The sequence below is a fragment of the Gymnoscopelus braueri genome (assembly GCF_963280865.1).
Source record: "Gymnoscopelus braueri genome assembly, chromosome: 15".
NCBI lineage: Eukaryota > Metazoa > Chordata > Actinopteri > Myctophiformes > Myctophidae > Gymnoscopelus > Gymnoscopelus braueri.
Window position 1 is genome coordinate 21,136,159 of NC_137620.1, and position 24,501 is coordinate 21,160,659.

A 24,501-nucleotide genomic window follows, 5' to 3' on the forward strand; every position below is an offset into this window, starting at 1 on the left:
AAGCTCATAATGTAATAAAACCATGAACGCATAACGTAATAATGGATTTTTGCATAATGTAATAATGTAACTAGAAAAAGTGCTCCTCGGAGCACAGGTCACCACCAGGTCAGGTAGGTTATTGTGGCCTCCTGGTGGCGCTATAATAGGCCAATGTGAAAAGGGTGCCATTTCTTCTTAGGTCTTTCACAGCAATCGGACACTGCATTCATGATTTGAGGCATTTTGTTCCAAATTTTTGTTTTGCTAAATTAGACCTACTGGTCTAAGGCCAATGTGAAAAGGGTCGCATTTCTTCCTTGGCCTAGTGGGAATGTGCGTGCAAAACTTCACATAAATTGCATGCTGCGTTCATGATTTGAGGCATTTTGTTCAAAACGAACCAATCCTGCAAACTTTGGAAGCCAATCTTAGCCAATCAGGATGGAATATGGAACATCAGACAGATCCGTGTTGATCACATGACTATAGAGATACTGTGTACCGATTTGCGTGATGTTTGGACAAAATCTGTAGGACTAATAGCAAAAAAAATGTTTTGCAAAGATCTGCCTCCTGGTGGCGTTATAACAGGCCAATCTGAAAAATTTGGGCCAGAGGTTTGGCTTTGACATCCAGAGAGTGTGTGTCCACAGTTTCGCAGCAACCTAAACTCTCACCTGTTGCTCATGTAATTGAATCATTGTCGTACTGACCCCAGTGCTTTTGAATGCATAGTTAGTATATTTCATTTCACTGCATTTCAATAAATGCTTGAAGTAAATAATGTGGTCCAAAAGTCAGGATCCTGTCTCGGAGACATGCCTTAGCATGAGGCAACTTGATGTACATGATATAGTTGTTGCAGGGTCTTACCCCTAATCCAACCCTTAATGCTGAGTGCCAAGCGGAGAGGCATTGGCTATATACAGTACTGTACACCCCTTGCCCCCTGAATACGATGTAAGATGGCTGCTGTGTGAATATGGTCAATTTAAGAATAGGGAGTGATTTCTGGTAACTTTGATTGATTGATTGATTGATTGAATACTCTATTAACAGTTTGAAAATAGTAGAGGTACGACTCCACAATGATTGTTAAAAGGATTACACAAAAAGCCCTGTCCTGACTGTCACATTTTGCATCCCACCTATACCTGCTGGCTGCACACAGCTTAACTTGAACTTAAGTTTGACTGGCAAAATTGGAGAAAATTATTCATCTGTTTTTTTCTGGTTTTACTGTTGTTAGGTTTATTTTTCCCTAGTAGATACAGGTCCGTATCTATCGGTCAGATGTGAATTAATTACATAAATAAACGGAGGAAACTCCTTATTATAATGGTATTTGGGTTTATTCCAGAGAAGAGATCTTACAAGCGTCGGGAAAACATGGTTCCAGATATTTTCTTCTGACGTATACACAAATCCACAGACGCGCTTGCCTGTAGGCAGCCATTGCTGCGGTGTCAACGCTCCGCAGATGCGACACCGCAGCAATGGCTGCCTACAGGCAGCTACAGGCAGTGTGTCTGTGGATTTGTCTATAAACAGAGTTTTATACACATAACGTGGGGTTACGCCTTTCGTCATCACGTCAGCTGTCAGTTGTGTCTGGCCATTTCCCGGGCAACCAGGGTGGTGGTGACATTTATGCACATTTATGCAACAAATCCGTGTGGCAACGGGGTTAACCTGCTATCTAATATTGTTGACATACCAGAAGGAGCCAATCAGACCAAAACAACGTTGCAGGCTGCCTGGGAGGCACAGACATTTTAACCATTATTAACACATACAAATGGAAAATGGTACCCTTTAGATCCATCAGAAAAAGGTACAAAATGAGACCCATCAGGCTTATTTCCATTGTTTCCATTTATTTATAATTATCTGTCGTATTTCCTTATTGATAAGGGCCACCCCGCCTCCATCACCTGCTCTCATGAATCAGTTTTCCTATTAAGGTATGAAACAGAAAAGCCATTATTTTACTGTTTATTGAGAACCAACCAGACATTGGGAAAGAGAAAGCACTTTCTGTAAGCTAGGTTTCTGGCTCTGTTTTATTTTACCTGTATGTCTTTTATCACACTCATCTATGTCTTCTGTGTATGAGATACTCCAGTGTTTCTTAAATAGGAATATGTGTACCTCTAGTGGTACACTGGGGTTCTACAGGGGGTAAGTGAAAGAAAGTGGGAAAATATTGTAGTTGTAGTTTTTTGTATTGTAGTTTATTGATATAACATTGACTAACTTTGTGAACCTGCTGATCTGTGTTAAACATAACAATAACCTTGACTAGTACAACTGTAATATAGAAAGCAATACTTATTTGCACATTAATTAAACATTTTGACAGCAAAACAAAAATATTTTTTTTAATAAATCTGCTCAGGAGCAACTCTTTCACTCATTTTCTATTTGTATCGTTATATTTTTCAAAAGGTGGTTTATAATTCATTCATAATATCTATTTTTCTCTTCTTTTTTTTCGCGCGGTTTTCTATGCAACATGTTGTAGTTGGGTAAGGGGGTACTTGGGTCCAGAAATCAGTGAAAGGTGTAATGTAGTGAATCTCCACTACACAAACGATTTTTGAAGTAAAAAACATTGGCTTAGTCGAATTCCAGTTTGCGTAAACTGCAAACCAGAGTGAGCAGTAAAACATTTCTGAATCAAATGTTTGCATGTACGTATCAGCTACATACATGTGAAGCACAACAGGAAGAAGGAGAGCCGTGCGGTCACTTGAACGTGATGAGGTAGTCTGGGTAAGCTTGGTTATCGTAAAACACCACGAACATGGTGGGGTCCTGTATGTTGTCCACCACGCTGTCAAAACTGTCTGGGGCGACCTTCAAGCCACTCTGACCCTGGGTGTACGCTCCTGTCAGGACACGGACCACAAACATGAGCTGGGATCTATCTGAGCCTAAGCCTGGCTTGGAGTAGGTGGGATTGGCCGAGTAGCTGGCATCAACAGCAAAGTATGTCCCGAAGCCGTATGCAGTCGCTAAGGGTGGGGGGTAGGGAAAAAGAGAGGACAGTTCAAAATACAACATAAATAGAGAACACCAGGGGAATACAACAGAATACAGGTGTATATTATATAATATAGTATTTTTTTGCTTTATGTGTGATTCAGTTCAAAATGGTTCAGTACCATTTTGTCCCGCAAAGGCCCTGTTGAAGCCGGTATCCATGATGGACTTGCTGTTGTCGTGGGTGGTGCCGTGATAGAGCAGCTTCTCGCGTACTCCAGTCGTCCCTTGCTGGTTCTTATCAGAGAGACGCTTCTTCTGTACTTCATAGCCGCGTCGGAGATGCACGTTCTGCAATCGCTCAATCTACAAGAAGAGACATATTATATAAGATTCCTTCTTCTTCAGCCTGTCTCCTCCTCAGATCTTGTCTTTCTCTATAGTATGTGCATAAATAATGCAATTTTTAATTACACAACTTTCAAATTTCATTTTGATAACACTGACTAATCCATCATTTACCAAATCATATGCAAGGTTGGAAACCTTGCATATACAGGTACAGTATAAATCCGTTAATTTCAGGAAATGGAAAATAATTAACCTGTGTTTAGTGTAGTTATGTGTGTATTTATTATAAAAGCTATGTTCATGTCATAATATGCAAAGATCTTTAAAAACTTTTGAGAATAAATCTGTAGATCGGCTATATTGGCTACTTTTGCGCGACACTGACATATGAGTTTAACGCAGGCCATTAGTTGAAACAATATAAAACGTGAGCTATTTTGGACGCCATGTGTATACAGTCAGTCAGTATCAGCCCACCTTGAGTACAGTCTTGGCAGCAGTTCGTTTGAAGCTTTCCTTCACTCTCTGGAACTCTGCTGAGGAATGCTGGAGTTCAACCCTCTTCAGCTGTTCAGCAGCACCCATGTTGTCCCAGTACAGAGGGAGAGAGAAATCTGAAATAACAGAGAAAATTATCACACAGTCAGAGGAAAAGTATGGAGTTTCACTTATCCACTTGAACCCTAGCATCTCTATTCTGGACATGTCATAATAGGCTAACATTCGGCAAACATAGCCGATCTACAAGCTCACAACGTGTTGCGACACAATGCATTGTGAGCTTGTAGAACGGCTATGTTCGGTGAAGAGGTTTGGTGTAATGGGAAAAAAGGAGGGGGCCAACACCATATAGACCCCTGGGGGACCCTGGTCAACGAAGTACCTAGGATTTAAGAGCTTAAAATAATTTCTTCCTTCAGTACTGATTTGGCAATTTGATATGCATGTTTTGTAACTGCGATTTGTTTAGGCAGTTTTGTAACAGCAATTCAGGTTAATGAGGATTCTGAATACCCAGGTTGATAATGTCCATTCTGATTCAAGTGTTGATATTGTCAAGAGGAGACAAAACAGAGTTCCTGTTTAACACAAAAAAGGAGGCTGTGCACCCAGAGTTGCGCAGCATACATATATATATTTTGTTTATGTTGTGTTTTAGTTTTGGTCTTTTTATGATTCTTAGATAGGCTTGATGTTTTATGTTGGCTGAGGGGGAACGATATTTCATATTCTTTATGTATGAAATTGACAAATAAGTCTTGATTCTTGAGACAAAAACAAAGACACGTATAACACGTCATTTGTCACATTCTTTTATACAGAATCAGCCCCACATTTACCAAATCAAATGCAGTGAATTGCTGTCCTCTCACCTGTTTGGTTCTGCAGTTGTTTCAGCTTGGCCACCCGTCTCGTTCCCTGGGCTGTCGCCTCCATCCTCCCCGTGTCAATGCTCCACTGGACCCCCTGTGCATCCAAAACCCCTCCCCTAACGTCACCTGTCTCCAGCTTGTGATTGGCTGCTTTGGGGAGCCTCTCCCAGTCGCCTCTGGCTCCCAGGATGCACCAGGCCACACGGCCATACAACTCGTCCTCCTCCCTGACTCTCAGTTCTCTAGTGAGTTTGTCCTTATGATAGGAGTTGATGAGCTGGCTCACCTGCGGAGTTAATTTTGACAACAAATTTTGATTTAGTTTTAGTCTTAAAGGTATTGTTGGCAACATTAAGCCTATATTTGAAAAATACCCCTATATATATATTTTGCATTTTTTCCCCTCTATCAGCCACTATATAATGATGCTGGGGTGTTTTCCTGCATTGAAAAACACTCCTCTTTCTGAAATCCGTATTTTCCCTACTATTTAGGTTACACATCCGGGTATCCGGTCCGTAAATTAACGCACGCATGTGCGCATCCGTGCGCGTCCGTGTCCGTGTGGACTTTTTACTTTCGGTTTTAAAATGCTCTCAAACTTCATTTTTGATGCACATAATTTACTTTTCAGACAGCGTTTGGATAGAATTTAGTTGTTTAACTTCATATATGTGGTCAATTTGTCATGAAAGAGCCTATTTAAAAATAAAAATTCAGAGAACCGGCAGGGGCGGGCAGTTCCGCGAATTGTATCCGAATAAAGTAACCTATATTCGGCATGGACGGTTTAGAAGTCTCCTTAACTCTATGGAAGTCCTCCGTGCGACACCCCCTGGTGGTCGGGGAAACGAACTGCTGGATTTTTTTCCTTTGTTTATCTCTGAAAGATTCTTAAGTTTTGCAAAACAACGTTGCAGGCTGCCTGGGAGGCACAGACATTTTAACCATTATTAACACATACAAATGGAAAATGGTACCCTTTAGATCCATCAGAAAAAGGTACAAAATGAGACCCATCAGGCTTATTTCCATTGTTTCCATTTATTTATAATTATCTGTCGTATTTCCTTATTGATAAGGGCCACCCCGCCTCCATCACCTGCTCTCATGAATCAGTTTTCCTATTAAGGTATGAAACAGAAAAGCCATTATTTTACTGTTTATTGAGAACCAACCAGACATTGGGAAAGAGAAAGCACTTTCTGTAAGCTAGGTTTCTGGCTCTGTTTTATTTTACCTGTATGTCTTTTATCACACTCATCTATGTCTTCTGTGTATGAGATACTCCAGTGTTTCTTAAATAGGAATATGTGTACCTCTAGTGGTACACTGGGGTTCTACAGGGGGTAAGTGAAAGAAAGTGGGAAAATATTGTAGTTGTAGTTTTTTGTATTGTAGTTTATTGATATAACATTGACTAACTTTGTGAACCTGCTGATCTGTGTTAAACATAACAATAACCTTGACTAGTACAACTGTAATATAGAAAGCAATACTTATTTGCACATTAATTAAACATTTTGACAGCAAAACAAAAATATTTTTTTTAATAAATCTGCTCAGGAGCAACTCTTTCACTCATTTTCTATTTGTATCGTTATATTTTTCAAAAGGTGGTTTATAATTCATTCATAATATCTATTTTTCTCTTCTTTTTTTTCGCGCGGTTTTCTATGCAACATGTTGTAGTTGGGTAAGGGGGTACTTGGGTCCAGAAATCAGTGAAAGGTGTAATGTAGTGAATCTCCACTACACAAACGATTTTTGAAGTAAAAAACATTGGCTTAGTCGAATTCCAGTTTGCGTAAACTGCAAACCAGAGTGAGCAGTAAAACATTTCTGAATCAAATGTTTGCATGTACGTATCAGCTACATACATGTGAAGCACAACAGGAAGAAGGAGAGCCGTGCGGTCACTTGAACGTGATGAGGTAGTCTGGGTAAGCTTGGTTATCGTAAAACACCACGAACATGGTGGGGTTCTGTACGTTGTCCACCACGCTGTCAAAACTGTCTGGGGCGACCTTCAAGCCACTCTGACCCTGGGTGTACGCTCCTGTCAGGACACGGACCACAAACATGAGCTGGGATCTATCTGAGCCTAAGCCTGGCTTGGAGTAGGTGGGATTGGCCGAGTAGCTGGCATCAACAGCAAAGTATGTCCCGAAGCCGTATGCAGTCGCTAAGGGTGGGGGGTAGGGAAAAAGAGAGGACAGTTCAAAATACAACATAAATAGAGAACACCAGGGGAATACAACAGAATACAGGTGTATATTATATAATATAGTATTTTTTTGCTTTATGTGTGATTCAGTTCAAAATGGTTCAGTACCATTTTGTCCCGCAAAGGCCCTGTTGAAGCCGGTATCCATGATGGACTTGCTGTTGTCGTGGGTGGTGCCGTGATAGAGCAGCTTCTCGCGTACTCCAGTCGTCCCTTGCTGGTTCTTATCAGAGAGACGCTTCTTCTGTACTTCATAGCCGCGTCGGAGATGCACGTTCTGCAATCGCTCAATCTACAAGAAGAGACATATTATATAAGATTCCTTCTTCTTCAGCCTGTCTCCTCCTCAGATCTTGTCTTTCTCTATAGTATGTGCATAAATAATGCAATTTTTAATTACACAACTTTCAAATTTCATTTTGATAACACTGACTAATCCATCATTTACCAAATCATATGCAAGGTTGGAAACCTTGCATATACAGGTACAGTATAAATCCGTTAATTTCAGGAAATGGAAAATAATTAACCTGTGTTTAGTGTAGTTATGTGTGTATTTATTATAAAAGCTATGTTCATGTCATAATATGCAAAGATCTTTAAAAACTTTTGAGAATAAATCTGTAGATCGGCTATATTGGCTACTTTTGCGCGACACTGACATATGAGTTTAACGCAGGCCATTAGTTGAAACAATATAAAACGTGAGCTATTTTGGACGCCATGTGTATACAGTCAGTCAGTATCAGCCCACCTTGAGTACAGTCTTGGCAGCAGTTCGTTTGAAGCTTTCCTTCACTCTCTGGAACTCTGCTGAGGAATGCTGGAGTTCAACCCTCTTCAGCTGTTCAGCAGCACCCATGTTGTCCCAGTACAGAGGGAGAGAGAAATCTGAAATAACAGAGAAAATTATCACACAGTCAGAGGAAAAGTATGGAGTTTCACTTATCCACTTGAACCCTAGCATCTCTATTCTGGACATGTCATAATAGGCTAACATTCGGCAAACATAGCCGATCTACAAGCTCACAACGTGTTGCGACACAATGCATTGTGAGCTTGTAGAACGGCTATGTTCGGTGAAGAGGTTTGGTGTAATGGGAAAAAAGGAGGGGGCCAACACCATATAGACCCCTGGGGGACCCTGGTCAACGAAGTACCTAGGATTTAAGAGCTTAAAATAATTTCTTCCTTCAGTACTGATTTGGCAATTTGATATGCATGTTTTGTAACTGCGATTTGTTTAGGCAGTTTTGTAACAGCAATTCAGGTTAATGAGGATTCTGAATACCCAGGTTGATAATGTCCATTCTGATTCAAGTGTTGATATTGTCAAGAGGAGACAAAACAGAGTTCCTGTTTAACACAAAAAAGGAGGCTGTGCACCCAGAGTTGCACAGCATACATATATATATTTTGTTTATGTTGTGTTTTAGTTTTGGTCTTTTTATGATTCTTAGATAGGCTTGATGTTTTATGTTGGCTGAGGGGGAACGATATTTCATATTCTTTATGTATGAAATTGACAAATAAGTCTTGATTCTTGAGACAAAAACAAAGACACGTATAACACGTCATTTGTCACATTCTTTTATACAGAATCAGCCCCACATTTACCAAATCAAATGCAGTGAATTGCTGTCCTCTCACCTGTTTGGTTCTGCAGTTGTTTCAGCTTGGCCACCCGTCTCGTTCCCTGGGCTGTCGCCTCCATCCTCCCCGTGTCAATGCTCCACTGGACCCCCTGTGCATCCAAAACCCCTCCCCTAACGTCACCTGTCTCCAGCTTGTGATTGGCTGCTTTGGGGAGCCTCTCCCAGTCGCCTCTGGCTCCCAGGATGCACCAGGCCACACGGCCATACAACTCGTCCTCCTCCCTGACTCTCAGTTCTCTAGTGAGTTTGTCCTTATGATAGGAGTTGATGAGCTGGCTCACCTGCGGAGTTAATTTTGACAACAAATTTTGATTTAGTTTTAGTCTTAACACATTCCATGCCAGAGTTTAATCTCATAATGTACTCACCAGTGCCAGCGTTTTATTGTTGTTTTTTTGTTTTTTTCATGTCGCCACAGACCTCGCTAAATAAGTTAAAAGTGCGCGTTCATTTGGTTCTAAACACACAGCGGATCTGTGAGAAACGGCCAGCGAAAATAGTTTCCAAATCCGAGCCGCCATCTTGAAGATACAGTGGATCAACGCTAAACAGTGATCAGCGAGGAGAAAAACAACAACCGAGAAAATCGAGTTTTAAACAGGATCCCAGACAGGAAGCGGATACGATCGAAAAAAACGGAACCCGAATAATTCTGTTTCCGACCGGAAACCGGAAACGGAAATGGATCAAAAAAAATCGGAAAGTGCACCTGGGGCAATTTCAATGGGAATCGGCGGTTCGCGTAGATCTATGCGACTGGCACGCTGCGGCTTTAAATAGGTTCGCGTAGATCTACGCGACTGGCATTCAATGTGTTAAAGGTATTGTTGGCAACATTAAGCCTATATTTGAAAAATACCCCTATATATATATTTTGCATTTTTTCCCCTCTATCAGCCACTATATAATGATGCTGGGGTGTTTTCCTGCATTGAAAAACACTCCTCTTTCTGAAATCCGTATTTTCCCTACTATTTAGGTTACACATCCGGGTATCCGGTCCGTAAATTAACGCACGCATGTGCGCATCCGTGCGCGTTCGTGTCCGTGTGGACTTTTTACTTTCGGTTTTAAAATGCTCTCAAACTTCATTTTTGATGCACATAATTTACTTTTCAGACAGCGTTTGGATAGAATTTAGTTGTTTAACTTCATATATGTGGTCAATTTGTCATGAAAGAGCCTATTTAAAAATAAAAATTCAGAGAACCGGCAGGGGCGGGCAGTTCCGCGAATTGTATCCGAATAAAGTAACCTATATTCGGCATGGACGGTTTAGAAGTCTCCTTAACTCTATGGAAGTCCTCCGTGCGACACCCCCTGGTGGTCGGGGAAACGAACTGCTGGATTTTTTTCCTTTGTTTATCTCTGAATCGCCTACAATCCCTTTAAGGTCCTTACACACCGGGGCGATTTTTTTCATGCGAATAATATATATTTTTTAAAAACCTTATAAAGTCAATGCAAGTTTCCACACCAGTTTCACGGAGCGAAAAAAGCGTCTTTTAATTATTCGGAACATGTCCGAATTTTGCGTATATTCGCATATTCGTGTGTAACCGCCTTTAGTCTTTTGAATAAAATTCCATTTAGGTTTTGTCATATTTTAGACATCCGAAATGTTTTAGTTTTAGTCTAGTGTTAGTTGATATGATACGACTTTAGTCGATTAAATCTACAGTTGACTTAGTAGACTAAAATGTATGTTGGCAGGCCATGATGGCGTCGTAATGCCTGATTTATACTTAGCTGTGTGCCGGAAATTGACGATCTACAAGCTCACAACGTGTCGCACCGTTTAGATCGGCTATTTTCGGTGTGTGACACCCACACGCAGCCAAACATAAAATGACTTGTCTTAGTTCTACTGGATCTCTTCTCCACTAGTCCCTCCCTAACATTTTGGTCTAGTTGATGTTTGTTGACGAAATTGTCAGTATATTTAGTTATAGTTTTAGTCATCATACCTTGGTTGTCATTTCGTTTTTATTTCCTTTTCGTCAATGAAAAAAGGTAGTCGACGAACATTTTACGCCATAGTTTTAGTCAACGAAATGAACACTGCTCACCCACCTGATTCGAATGCTATCAATGCATTGAATGGGGAAATAGGCAAGTGTATTAGACCTTTGAATGGGCGAAATAGGCGACCTACTTACCTACCCGCGATTTATCAGACCATTCATTGGGTGTTATCAAGACATACTGACCTACCAACTGACATGACTTAATAGTTCAGTTTAGGTTTCGCTTTTGGTTTCGGACCATGACGGAGGCGCGCAGTCACAGGCGAACTGTCACCCCGTGAAGGACCACCGAGGGAGCTAAGGCGACGAGTTGCCGTCCTGACCGGTGCGACGTTCGCCTGTGCCTACTCAGCGCCGTTGGAGTTATGTACCGATAGGCACAGAATAGTAAATATTGTTGTGGGGACTGCTCCGCCTCCAAGTAGGTCAGTAGCTCCTGAATGAATGGTCTGATAAATCGCGGGTAGGTAGTAGGTCGCCTATTTCGCCCATTCAAAGGTCTAATAAACTCGCCTATTTCCCCATTCAATGCATTGATAGCACTCGAAGCCGGTGGCTCACCTGGTTCACGTCATCTTTTAACCCTGTCACAGTCCATGTGAACTGGCCGGCCTGCCCGCCCCCACTAGCCTGGCTACAGTCCATCTGTAGGTTCAGAGCGTCCACCAGACGTCTGAGATCCTCCACTTGGTCCTGCATGAAGCCTGCCACTGCCAGGTCATCACTGTTGAAGCTGTGACTGCCACACTGGACTTGGTACTGCCTGTTGAGCTCTGTGATGGCCTGGCTAACGTCGTTGGAGCTACGACCCACTACCAAGAACACAGATGCAGGAGCCGCAGTACCACTTGTGGCCAGGAGGACATTCAGGTCTAGGTTTGCACGAGAAGGTGGTGGAGCTTGGTGCTGCTGTGTGGGAGGTAATTGAACTGAAGGTTCAACTGATAGGGGAAAAAAGATGATAATATATTATTTTAGTAATAACTAAAATAATATATAGAGTATATATATTGAAAAAAAGAAAAAAAGAAAAAAACGATTCACAGGGATTCATAGGGATGCCAGGGACTTTAACCCTGGCATCCCTATTTTGGGAATGTCAACTTAATATTTATTTGAATTAGAAAGAAAACCTCATTCAAAAAATGTAAAGCTGTACCTAGTTTTGTGAGTTATAACTGTATATTGTTTGCATTCGTGTATATGTTAAAATGTGACTTAGAGCTGTTTTACCAGTCAATAAGGAGACTTTTTTTTGGACAATGCAGCCACAACCAATATTTGTACATTATGGCAAGGTAACCACACAACCCAAACCTCTACCAAAGTGTCATTGTACTTTAAGTGGGTAAGCAGCCAAACAGCTGAAAAGACAAAAGCTACATTTTCAACATTCAGTGAGGCCCCCTTCCCCCCCCCCTCACCCGTGGTGTTGACAGCAGCAGAAAAAGCAGAAGGAAAGGTCGTCCCCGCAGCACCTTTGAAGGCTTCAAAGACGTCGATCTTATTGAGGACAAGGCGGATGAGAGACGGACAGTGGGGAGTTGTTGAGGACACTGCAGTGCTGACTCCTCTGAGGATGGCTTTGGCCACTGTGCCTCGATCTAGACCACCAATTCCTGTGCAAACAGAAGAAGATGGCAGATGATCCGATGACATTGCCACAGTCTGAATCACTTCCAGCGGTTGGAAATGTATAGCATTCGATCGCAGACACAACTTGGTGGCGAACAACAGGCGATCGTTATCAAATAGCAGCTGATTATGATTAAATAAAAACCATGGCCAATGACGTGCCATAATAAAAAAAAGAAAAAATCCCCATGATTTCAAGGCTCCATGGGGTGTGTAATTGATAGAAAATAAGTAATTTTTTGGATGAACTACAAACCACAACATGTGTTAATACTTACCAGCACAGATAGCAGGAATGGCCACAGACTTGTATCCCTTCTCTTCACAGCGTTTGATGATGTCACGCACCAGTCCTTCAATGACTCCGACATCCTTTTCGCCGCACACGTGCAAGATGGCTTTACAAGGGAACTGTCCAGGCTTGGACACAAATATGTCGCCTCTGTTGACACGAGCAGCTGTGGGAATAACACACCCAGCATAAGGTGTGAGAAGATATAGGCGTCTAATAATCGTAATAAACAATGATGAATAACACAGTGACAAGTCATTACAAGCAGCTTACTGTACATGCTCAACACTATTATGTATTATTATCAGTCATACTGTGTATAACATTCATTTTAGTAGTCTTTATCGTCAAAAGTAGTTTTTTTGTGGAATGGTTATTCAATAACATTTTCACTGGTATATTTTCCACAATAACCGTTGTGGAAAATATACCAGTCAAAGATTATATTAAAAAATAACAATAAAAATAACAACACAGACTTTAACTGTGTGTGTGTTGTGTGTTTGTGTGTGTGTGTGTGTGTGTGTGTGTGTGTGTGTGTGTGTGTGTGTGTGTGTGTGTGTGTGTGTGTGTGTGTGTGTGTGTGTGTGTGTGTGTGTGTGTGTGTGTGTGTGTGTGTGTGTGTGTGTGTGTGTGTTGGATGAGGGTGGGATTCAAACCCATATTAGACAATTGAACATGTCGATCTCTTTGGTACTCAGCTCACCTGATTTCAGGTGAGCCTCCACCTCTGGTCCAGCCATAGTCAGGATGTCCTTGCAGACTCCAGCTACAAAGTGAACACATCAATCAATATATAAATGTATATTCAAGCAGTTTATTTTCTTTTTTCTTCTAAAGAAAGGACAGAAAGAGTTAGTAGAAAGGAGGAATAACAAGCTGGGTAAACAACTCAGCATATTGTGTGTTTCTCTAACCACCAGGGCAGCCCATTTTATTTGCTTTATTATAAAAGTACAGTGGAGAGAGACTGTGAGAGAGATAAAGTCTGCAGTGATATAAATAAATATAAAATACTACGTGTCCCTTTGGTTGTTGTGGTATTTGGCAAGTACCTGGAATTTGTCCTCCGCATTTAGCCCATCCTAGCTACGTTATTAGAAGCAGTGGGCAACTACTGAACAGCACCTGGGGGAGTGGTTGGGGTTCAGTGTCTTGCTCAAGGACACTTCGAAATGAAGCCAGGAGGAGCCGGGGATCGAACTAGGAACGGCCCATCTACCTCCTGAGCCACTGCCGGCCCATGCCAACGATGTGACATGGTCTTGAGTTTATTTGTGTCCGATTATTTGGTAGACGTAACTGACTGAGTCATCAGTTCACCCATCATCAACATTCGCTCAGGTTAAACAACACATAATTTTAAACCTACACCAACGTATTAAACCCCCGTCTTATCTACAGCCACTGCCCCACACCTACGTGTCTCAAAATCAACAAAGTCGGTGGTGTTCACCACAGCATCTGTAGTCTCGTTGGTGATGTCACCGAACACCAGCTGTAGACTGACTCGGCCTCCCAATGTCAGTGTGATGACATCAAGGTCAGACGTCAGGGACTGGAAGATTGCTTAGAGGGAAAAACATCAGGCTTATAAATGACGTGATATCATATTTGAAGACGCAAATAAACCTTCTTTTCATCATATTAATATGCATAAAAGCCCGTATGAATACATACAATTTAAACCGTAAAATTTTATATTTATATATTATAATACAAACAGGCCCAATAAAATATTTCATCCATCTTACCTTGTCCTCCCCAGTTCATAATTGCGCTTAGGTCTTGGCTGACATCATGGAAGCACTGTCAACAGATATTTACAATTACAATTCACAGTCAAGGAACCTTACTGATGCAGAATGAGATTAGACAAAATATTGAAAATTCAAAGGTTCTATTTCATTTATTTAAAACGTGTAGGTTATCGTTTGAAAACCAGCAGAGCCGATGAGAATGGCTTCGACATCTGAACCTCTGCTGTGTTCGTGCTCACACCTCTTCAGCATCGGGGCTACCGGGTTTGATGACGATGCTGACTGTGGACAAGGACCCCGTGGATCCACCCCGCCCAAACCGGGCAATCTCCTCGGTCAGGGCCTCGACAGCTTCTCTCTTTGGGTACTTGAGGATCAGCCCTAGTCCAATCACTGACATTGCCACAGAACGCCAGCCCTGCTGTGCACAGAGTTCCAGAGCTTTCGCCAGGCCACTCCTGAGTGCCTGCAATGAACATGAGAATAGCTTTAGGGTCAGACTACCTCTGTTTAACTAATATATTTGCACATACTGTACTGTATGAGGAATATGACTTGACTGTGGGCTGTTCACATGAAACACATGAGATTTTAGAAGTGGTCTACCATCTTACTGCACAACTTAATTGTACTTTCGAAGTTGTGCAGTGTCTGTTCTGTTTCTCTACTGACAGAAACGGCACTACTGGCCAGGCTGTGTGGCAAGTTAGAATTAAGCTTTAACACAGCATTCCATAACCAGTTAAGCCCCATTTTATACTGTTATACAATGGTGTCGCACAGTGAAACTAGCTGATCTACATACTCGAAACACGTTTTCTTTGTCTCTTTTTTGTCTATTATGAACCAAAATAGGGACACCAGGTGTTAAGTGGTTAACCTTCACCTGTACACTCTGTCCTCTTGCTCCATCCCATGGCAGGCACTCGATGAAGAAGATCTTGGAGCAGCCTAGAGACTGAGGCCCATCCACCTGCAACACGTCACCAGGGGCCAGGTGACGATTCCTGACTGCAAGGTCAAAGTTTGCCTTCATACTAGTGCCCCCAGCCTCACTCACCAGGCATTTACCAACCATAGTGCGTGTCAGTTCTTGTTTGATAATTGGAGCAACCAACACATCCACCTGTAGAGATGTTGAAGTACATTTAATTATGATATGGGACTGTGGTGTTTAAGTGTGGTTATAAACAGAAGACAACAGAATGTGTGTGGGTCATTTAATCTGACATAATCTTTAAATACCTGCTGTTTTTCTAAATTGCCGAGTTTTATCTCCAGGACTATTTTGTTGATCAGCCCAGACGACATAGTTGTTCCAGTGCTGCTGGTGGGAATGCTGGTTGGCATGCTGGTTGGCATGCTGATGTTGCTCCTGCTAAGGCTAGTGTTGCTTCGCCCTCTAGTGGTCAGACCTGGCATTGTCAGTGTGTTTTGTGTGCTGCTCCCATCTTGTTGCTCCGTGATTATTACATGATAGTTGGACTCCACCAGCTCCATGCTCCTTTTCCCTTCCCCCTGGAAGTACAGCTGAGCCACTGACCCATTCAGAACCAGCCTGTCCGAGGTCAGACGGGCCAGACCTGACTTCAGGGCCTCCCGGGTTTCCTGGACCAGACTACGGGGACCAGAGATAAGCACGCAGGGAGACGGGGAATGGGAAGGTGTAAGCTTCACCTTGGGATGGTTGATGTCGATCAAGCTCTGTATCTTATCAAAACAGTCCACCATTTCAGGAATCGGAAGGCTCAACTGTTCTTCTGTCTCAACCTGGTTGAGCTTATAGTCTAGCAGAACGTCTTTCAGCTTGCCTACATCTGCACTATAGCCCACCAGCTGGACCTTGGTCTTGGAGGTTCCGCCGGTCTGTGAGTGGTAGCTGACCTCTACTCTGAGGTCTGCATGGTTGGCCTGGTTCTTGGCTTTGGTCAGGGCTTCCTTCAGCCTTTCCAGACATGGAGCCACAGCCATCGGGCTGTCCAGCTCCAGAATCTCGTGGCGCAGGTCTCGCTGCACTGCCGCTGCGGCCTCCTCCAGGGCGCCAGGCGACAAACTGGATAGAATCAGGTCTGTATCCATCTCGAGGGTAACTGGATTGCGGAGGCCCTGCTGGAAGCGGAGCTGGTATCTTGAGAGGGCATCGCTGGACGTCATGAAGTTCAACAGGGGTTTGGGGAGGGGCACTCGCTTCTCCTTCACGTCTTTGATCAGCTCATCGAGCCTTCTGGAACCCGACTGGACGTCCTCTTCAAGACCCTCCAGGAACACAACGTTTGGCTCGTCTCTGTGGATTTTAACGTTTGGGAAACGGGCGTTCATCTCCCGGCAAAACTCCTCTTCTACCAGGCTGTACTGCTTCTTGGGGACGGGGCACTGCTTCCTGGTCGGAACGCTCTGCTCCAGGATCGCTATTCTGGCGCTCACCTCCCCAACCTCCCCCACCACCACCGGATAACCTGCGTCCCTGTACACCCGTAGGTTGTCCGTCACGAAGGAGAGGTCTCGCTGCAGGGCTTTCGCCGGTGCTGAGTCGACCACGTGGTGGGCGAGATAGGTCTCAATGAGGCCGATGAAGACCCGATCCACCTGCATCTCCCATCTCTCCGCAGCGATACCGGATGCTCCGCCTGAAGCCCCAGATGGCTCCTTCTCAACATCCCCCTTCACCACTGCCTCCTCCTCCTCTACGTTGATGCGGACAGAGCAGTCGATAGCGGAGAGCTGTTTGTGCAGGACTTTGGCCGCCTTGGGGCTGTCTTCCAGATAACGCAGGAGGTAAGGGTCCAAGGTGTAGACCTTCTCCAGCTCCTTCTTGCTTTGTTTTGTCTAGGGTGGAAAGAAATCACCATTAGCATTGACTTGACAGAAAATACGCTAATACAAGGCCTTATCTAAATAATCCAGATCAGAGAATTTAGATGTGTTTTAAAAAATAGCACATCTACAATCTCACAACACATCACGATGCAATCTGCTATTTTTGGGAGATTCTTCACCTATAATGTCATGCCCAAAATAGGGACACAAGAGTTAAAGTGGTTAAAATGAAAAGGAACGATTTAGGAAACTTGCAAGAAAAACATTTGTGAGATAGAACATAATCTGTAGCAGCATAGAGTGCTCAAGGCATAAACTGTAGGTGGAGAACCATGGATGGCTCTGCTGGGAAGCAGAAACTCGAACTGATCCGGCTGATAAGATGCATGATGAAATAATAGCTTATTACCTAATATACGCTCCGTCGTACAACAGTGTCGAGTGCCAAAAATAGCAGACCTACAACAAGCTCACAATGTGTGGCATCCACAACGTGTGGTGAGCTTGTAGGTGGGCTATTTTCGACACCATCGTGCTACAAAGTATGAATCGGGCTCGACACTGACAGCTGCTGCCGGACACACAACTTTTAATTCCGTTATTATTATGGACTAATTATTTCATTCTTGTTCATTAATTAAAATGTGCATTTGTGGTACTGGTGCTATAGTGTCCTCCATTATAATCTCTGTACACTACAGGGTCCATAAGACTTGATGAAGCTGATGCTGTAATCACACCACAATGCTACAGAAACTCGTTTCTCCTCAAACTGGTTGAGGTTTAGCCAGGTGGAAATTTCTGGAATCACTTTGCAACAGGGCTGGGAAGTAAGGTAACATATGAATGTAATATATACACACACTACAGTAACGAGTAGTGTAATGTATAACAATTGCCAAAACTGGAGTTATATTACAGTTTCTAACACAATTTTAAATATGCTGTACATACTGTATGGCATATAATGTATCCCATCAGAATTGAGAGGCCACAATGTGTGCATTTTGGCTGATTGGTGACTCCTGCTGTGAGGTTAATTATTGTTCCAAATAAAGTGGTTTTAGTTACATAATGAGCTGAGTAAACAGGTTGTGTTATACATCACTTTTTCAGAAAGGTTAGGGTTAAGGTAGCAAAGAATAGTATCGAGTAACATAACTAATTACTTTTGATACCAAGTAATTGTAATAATATTAATATTTGTTAAAGGAGTAATAAGTAAGTACAGTGTACACTGCTTGCAGGCCTTTACAAACAACAATGTCACATTCTGCCATGTTTGTTCTAGATTCAATATCTACATAATATTCTTTGATTCAGGGGCGTTTTTATGATAATAATAATAATAATAATAATCATCATAATAATGATAATGATAATAATAATAATAATAATAATAATAATAATAATGATAATAATAATAATAATAATAATAATATCTCAAATGTATATAGCGGTTTTATGAGTACCCAAAGACGCTTTACATGGGGGGGCATGAGAAAACAACAAATCAAAACAACATTATTAGGGGGGAAAACACTAAGACTAAGGAATTAATACAAAAACTAATGGAATGAAGAAAAAGAGGGGGAGGGGGGGTGGAGTTAGCTGGTTTTTAGATCCTTTTTAGGGGTGCATCCCTAAATTTCATGTCAGCACCCCTAAAAGTAGTTTTTTTTTACAGTGTGGCTGCAAGTTTTATGTTGATGCTCATTAGGATAGGTTGGTGAATAGCCCCATTAAGTACCTCTCACTCCGCTATACAGCTCCGAGATGAGGTACTATGCCGAGGTCTCCCAGAATCGTTGGAACGGCCGCAAAGGCTCCGCTGTTGACCCTTTTGTCAACATCGTATCCAAAAACTAATGGTAGATTCCAGAGTGTACAGATGTTTAAGGTTTGGTCCGGCACAAAATATTTTAGGTCAGGGACGAAACTACCCGTTTAAATCGCTTATTTAGTCAGCCTGTGGCCATGTTTCCCATTGTAGCCGAACCGGGAGCAGTACTGGCAGCGGACGTAGGGGGGTTTTCCGGGTTGTACTTAATGGGGCTAGTTGGTGAATAGTCTCGCGTTACCAGACTGTTGCCTCCCACAATTTTCAAATGTTTCCGGCATACAGTCTGGGACTCGGAAACTCTGATCATGATTAGAATATAAACCGGATGTGGAGCCTCCTCTCCATTTCCGTTTCGTCTTTGCAGTCGCGCAAATTTATCCTAATATAAATACAAATCATCTAAGTATACATAGCTTGCTGCTTAGCAGAAATGGAAATTAAAAAGTAAAGTGTAAAGATATTTTCGTGAACGGAAGTGCCAGTTTCCTCTCTCGGATTTTGGGAGTTGTAGTTCCAGACTCTATATAGCATTCGGAGATTGTGGAATAGTTGTCTTGTCTGGCTACGCGAGACTAGCTAGTTGGTGAATAGATCCTCACCTGTTGGTGACTGGTGAATTGTAGATCCGGTTTATGGGATGGGCTGTCGCGAGTCACAGTCAGGCAGAGTTCTCCACGAGGGAGGGAGATGGTGTGGAACTTTCTTTGGAGAACTCTTTCCTGGTCTGCAAATGTACAGATAACAGTTCAGGTAAGATAGGTGATTAAACAACGTACTGTACCTCCTCCACCCATATGTTCTGAATGGTTTTGCTTTCAGTTTTACTGCTTTGAAAAATGCTTTGTCATCTGACACCAGTGAAAAATTAAACAATTAATCACTTAATGCTGTTTCACACTAAACGTTATCTTTACATTTAAAGACATTGTGCCCTCTGCCCTGTCATTCTGTCAGTGTGTAAAGACTTCCTTGGTTCGTTGGCTTTCACTTGTGTACATTTTGCACTGATCCAACCACTCCATAGCATACACACTTGGAAATGTGATTTTGACATTTTTATATCTACGATAGTCTTGGCTAACACCCCCCAGTGCGTCCTGCACTTTCACCAGTAAAGCCCGTACTTCTCCGTACATGTACAAAGATATATATATATATATATAAGGTGCTTACCCGGTTGCCCCAAATGTTAACTCGCGGTCCGGAGTCTTTGTGCAATGTATTAGTCCGTATTTTTCAATAGATATGTGTTTTAATCCCGTCTGTGGCGGATTCTGTCGGGCGGTAGTGACGGGGCGCATCCGGTGAAAGTTGGCATTACACTCAATGTAAACAGGAAGTAAACGAGCGGGGAGGAGATAGCGTTCGGCCACAGACGGGATTAAAACACATATCTATTGAAAATATGGATTAATACAGTGCGAAAAGACTCCGGACCGCTAGCTAACATTTGGGGCAACCGGGTAAGCACCTTATATATTTATTTTGTACATGTCCGGAGAAGTACGGTCTTTACTGGTGAAAAAGCAGGACGCACTGGGGGGTGCAGGCCAAGACTATCGTAGATACGAAAGTAAAAGTCAGACTCTATAAAATGCATATGATAAGTCTTGATCCAAGGCTAGATGTATGCTATGTGAGACTTCCTTTGTGAAGAATACCCTTACCTTCTTTGACCATAAAGCAGACCCTGTAAGCGTTCTCTCCTATCTTTTCAATTTCACACTCCCCTCCTCCCGAAAGTCTTCGTTTTAGGAAGTGCATCTTTATCTTTTCCCTCTCTCTGTCTGTAAGGTCCTCCTGTGCCTCGAAGAACAAGGGATAGCGAAATTCGTCCATTTCTTTTAATACGTCAAGCTATACTGACCTAGCAGTCACACCATTTGACAGTGACACTAGTTTGAACTGAAGCAACAACATGGCTATAAGTTTCACTTTCACTTATAACCAGTGGTGAGCTGTGGATTTTTTAACTATGGGGGCTATATTTTGTGACGTCACGTGCACGGGCATGCGCACGCATGTGCACATAGCCACTCAGCTCAGTGCTAGTTGAAATACTGTATTCAACAGTGTGTGATTATTAATGTATTTATATTTCTTATTATTTTGTTGCATTGTTGATTTGTTGTTTTTATTTTTGTTTCAATTAATTAATTATTTTATTTTCCTTTTAGTTTTATATAAAAGCCCTTTACATAGATTCACCCACACATAAGTACTTAAAATAATCAGTCAACTTGTCTTTACTTGAATTACTTTTTTTTAAGACTTACATTGCTTTCAAAACAGTGGTTTTTAAAACAAGTAAAAAATAAAAAAAATACCCTTTTGCTACTCACCAAAACAAAGACGGTTTTGTGGAGTTGAAAGCCTACTTTACTAAATGGGAACTGTGAGCCCCCACCTCACGTCTAAAATACACTTTTTGGCCAGAAAAGAAAATATTTCACCAGAATTAAAACCTGTTTTTGATTACTCCACAGTGCACTCTACAGATCTGGTCAATGGAATGTTCCTATTGACCAGATTCTTCCTTCCGGTGAAATATTTTCTTTTCTGGCCAAAAGGTGTATTTTAGACGTGAGGTGTGGGCTCACAGTGTTCCCACTTACATTACATTACATTACAGTCATTTAGCAGACGCTTTTATCCAAAGCGACTTACAATAAGTGTATTCAACATAGGTAGGGAACGAAAACTACTAATCACCAGAAGTCTTTAGTGCATTTTCTGCATAAACAAGCAACCAAGAGTATACCTAGTGCTAAGGTAAAAGTGCAATATATCAGCTACCTATTTCCTTAAACAGATGAGACAAAATAGCTAAATCAAATGAGCATGAGCTAAAACAAATAAGTATATCGACTAAACAAGATCCAATAAACAATCCAATAATCCAATAAACAATACAGCAATAGAAAACAAGCGTTCGTACAACTAGTTAACAACAAGTAGGTCAGGCAGGGAGGAAGGGTAGTGTTTCCTGAAGAGGTGAGTTTTCAGCCTGCGGCGAAATATGGGCAGTGACTCTGCTGTCCTAACATCAGTGGGAAGTTCATTCCACCACTGTGGGGCCAGAACAGAAAAGAGTCGTGACCGTGTGGATCGGCCAGAAGGACCCTTGAGTGACGAGGCAATCAGTCGCCCCGAGGTGGCAGACCGAAGTGGTCGGGCAGGGGTGTAGGCATCGACCATAGCCCGGAGGTAGGAAGGAGCTGTTCCTTTCACTGCCCTATAGGCTAGCACCAGGGTTTTGAACTGGATGCGAGCCGCTACGGGGAGCCAGTGTAGAGAGCGGAGAAGGATGGTAGAATAGGCTTAGTAGAATAGGCTTTCATCTCCATTAAACCGTCTTTGTTTTGGTGAGTACTATGGTATATCCAGGACTAAAAGTATAATTTCAAGCATATTTCCATGAAATTCCATTTAATTGGTAAAATACTTGAAGGTTTGTATTTGGAACTGAGTTTGACCTTTGGTCAAATAATGTAAACCAGAGAGAGATTTCACCCAACTTAGTGTGGGCTCAGCTGTAATGCAATCAGTTCAGAGTTCCTGGCCATTGTAGAGTCAAGGTAAGAGGTGAGAGGCACAACAGTCGTTTTTGATAAACCTTTTGTTTATTGGTTCAGAGGCATTGACACCCTCTGTCTTGTCTTGATAATCAGAAGAAGGCTTTTGTATTCATTTAAACTAATCAGAGTAATCATTGTTCCTTCCTGGGCAATCAGCTACAGGCAGCACATGTGTAGTGATGGAAGCCAGGTCAAGATGACTGAGTAAGCAGTAAAATATATACACTTTTATTATTCTTCAGTCTTAGGTCTGCAGTGTGTAGTTAAAATGATTAAAGTCTTGATAACTATGACTTGTGTTGTTAACAAAGAGAAATGTCATTTAAGGAAAATATTCAGTCTTAAAGTAACTGCAACTTTGTTGACTCATTGTATTTCTAACTGCTGTTTGCAATTGTGAATGTATAATGTGTGTGGACTTAATTTGAAGCTAATAAGATGTTAAACAAAGATTTCATAATATGAGCTTGTGTAAAAGTATAGTTTTATAGATAAGGGTTAAAGTAAATTGTCCCATGTTTAAAAATAGGCGGATGCTAATTCCTTGTGATGACTGAGAAAGGCTGGCCAAGAAGCCTTTTGTTTCTAAAAACTTGTTTGTGAGTGGTCAAGAAGGAGGACTGGGAGGAGGTCCTAAGTCAAATGTCTGTCTGTATAAAGTACAATGTTTTGGTGATTCAGGTACACTCTGTGATTGGCAATGCAGATGTCAACGTCTATGGAAATACATACATTTCTGTGGACAAACCCTCTTTCAAACTGGATCCTTGTTCTTCTTGCATTCAGGGAATAGTTATGGAATAGTGTTTTTCTTGTCTGATCAAGGGACCATATACGACAGTACCAAAAGTGTATTTTCTTATTTTACTACAGACGAGAGGCTGCGCTACCGCGGTGCGAGGGGAAAGAAGCGATTAACCCTTTCACACTCCATGGCTTTTCTAGAGTAGCCTAATGTTATGCAAAGCAGCCAGGTTGAGGCCATTGTTTAAGGTGTTAAAGACGGCTCGCCCCTAACGGTGCGTTGTTGTGCTAATGATTGACGGCTCGCGGGCGGCTGACGGTGTGTGCTCGCACGTGCATGTGGAGCTCGTGCATGTGGAGCACGCGCGAGCCCCCAGCCCCCATAGTGTCAGAAGAACTAAGGGGTCGCCGACCCCCCTAGCACCCCCTTTCAGCTTATAACGTGAATGACTTGTATTCTGGTGGCGAGGTTAAATGACTTGTATGCACAGCACAGCAGCCATATTGGAAAGAAATTGGGCCTCTTCCTTACTTCCTTCACAGGTTTTACCAATGACACCAAAGGCTAGTGCCATTTCATGTAGCACAGTTGTGTGTTTTTCCAGTGAGCCAAAATGCACAATATTAGCACCCTGACTCTGTTTGACCAGAATGGAACAGAGCCAATTCATTTGAATCATTGGTAGCACCTGTGAAGGAAGTAAGAAGAGATCCAATTTCTCTCCAAATGGAAGTGAAAATAAACAGAAAGAAATGTCACACAAAAGCCACACAATGTCACAAAATGTCACACAAAAGTTCAACCCAGATTTGGCTCAACTAAGGGAATGAACTCGTTCTCATGCTATTCATCAAAAATTTGGAATGCCCTACCAAAAGGAGTAAAGGAGTGTAAAACCCTACTCACTTTCAAAACTGCCCTAAAGATACACCTTCAGGAGGCTGCAATTCGAAAATGGCCCCTGTCTAAGTCTTAACCTACCCCCCCCTTTCATTTTCTTCTTTTGTATATAATTTTTTTGTTCTCTCATCATACCAGTAACCTGAAAGCTGATTGTATGACATTCTGTATAGTTGCGAACGCGGAAGGAGGCGCGCCTCCGACCAAGTGGAGCTTACTATGTAATCGTGCTTGGGTTGTGTGTGTGTCTGTCCGTGTGTGTTCACGCTCTCATTGGCTCGCGCCCCCATGTGACTCGAAACTCCGTGCTGAAATGCCAGCAGCTGCACTG

General features: G+C 42.2%; 2 protein-coding genes across 5 annotated transcripts; both read right to left on the reverse strand.

Annotated features, from left to right (window-relative positions):
* Positions 1-1,537: 1,537 nt before the first annotated feature.
* Positions 1,538-5,955, reverse strand: LOC308101416 (protein mono-ADP-ribosyltransferase PARP15-like; the record flags this gene model as incomplete). The annotated part of the gene is made up of 5 exons (XM_080450836.1): positions 1,538-2,999; positions 3,150-3,333; positions 3,796-3,932; positions 4,692-4,977; positions 5,932-5,955. The coding sequence occupies 5 exons, from the start codon at positions 5,953-5,955 to the stop codon at positions 2,731-2,733; spliced, it is 900 nt and encodes a 299-aa protein (XP_080306962.1). The 3' UTR covers positions 1,538-2,730.
* LOC308101226 (protein mono-ADP-ribosyltransferase PARP14-like) lies at positions 4,837-20,824 on the reverse strand. Of its 4 annotated transcripts, none has more exons than XM_080450613.1 (16): positions 20,615-20,824; positions 19,547-19,671; positions 15,533-17,113; positions 15,174-15,413; positions 14,529-14,753; positions 14,282-14,336; positions 13,950-14,096; positions 13,234-13,296; positions 12,514-12,693; positions 12,025-12,219; positions 11,162-11,541; positions 8,569-8,854; positions 7,673-7,809; positions 7,027-7,210; positions 6,572-6,876; positions 4,837-4,977 (listed from the first exon to the last, which is right to left on the reverse strand). In XM_080450613.1, exons 1-15 carry the CDS (start codon positions 20,784-20,786, stop codon positions 6,608-6,610), a joined length of 4,239 nt encoding a protein of 1,412 aa, XP_080306739.1. In that variant the 5' UTR covers positions 20,787-20,824; the 3' UTR covers positions 4,837-4,977; positions 6,572-6,607. The 4 variants fall into 4 exon arrangements, with proteins under 4 accessions (XP_080306739.1, XP_080306740.1, XP_080306741.1 ...); XM_080450614.1 differs by lacking the exon at positions 4,837-4,977 and adding an exon at positions 5,621-6,031; XM_080450615.1 differs by lacking the exon at positions 4,837-4,977 and having other exon boundaries at positions 5,621-6,876; positions 11,162-11,529.
* Between the last annotated feature and the right edge of the window lie 3,677 nt (positions 20,825-24,501).

Excerpts from the sequence above, each read along its gene's own strand:
- LOC308101226 (XM_080450613.1), bottom strand. The coding sequence starts at position 20,786 with ATGGACGAATTTCGCTATCCCTTGTTCTTCGAGGCACAGGAGGACCTT. Across the intron at positions 14,337-14,528 it reads GTAGCCCCGATGCTGAAGAG|TGCTTCCATGATGTCAGCCA; the intron begins GTGTGAGCACGA and ends ATCTGTTGACAG. Across the intron at positions 7,810-8,568 it reads ACAACTGCAGAACCAAACAG|ATTTCTCTCTCCCTCTGTAC; the intron begins GTGAGAGGACAG and ends CTGTTATTTCAG.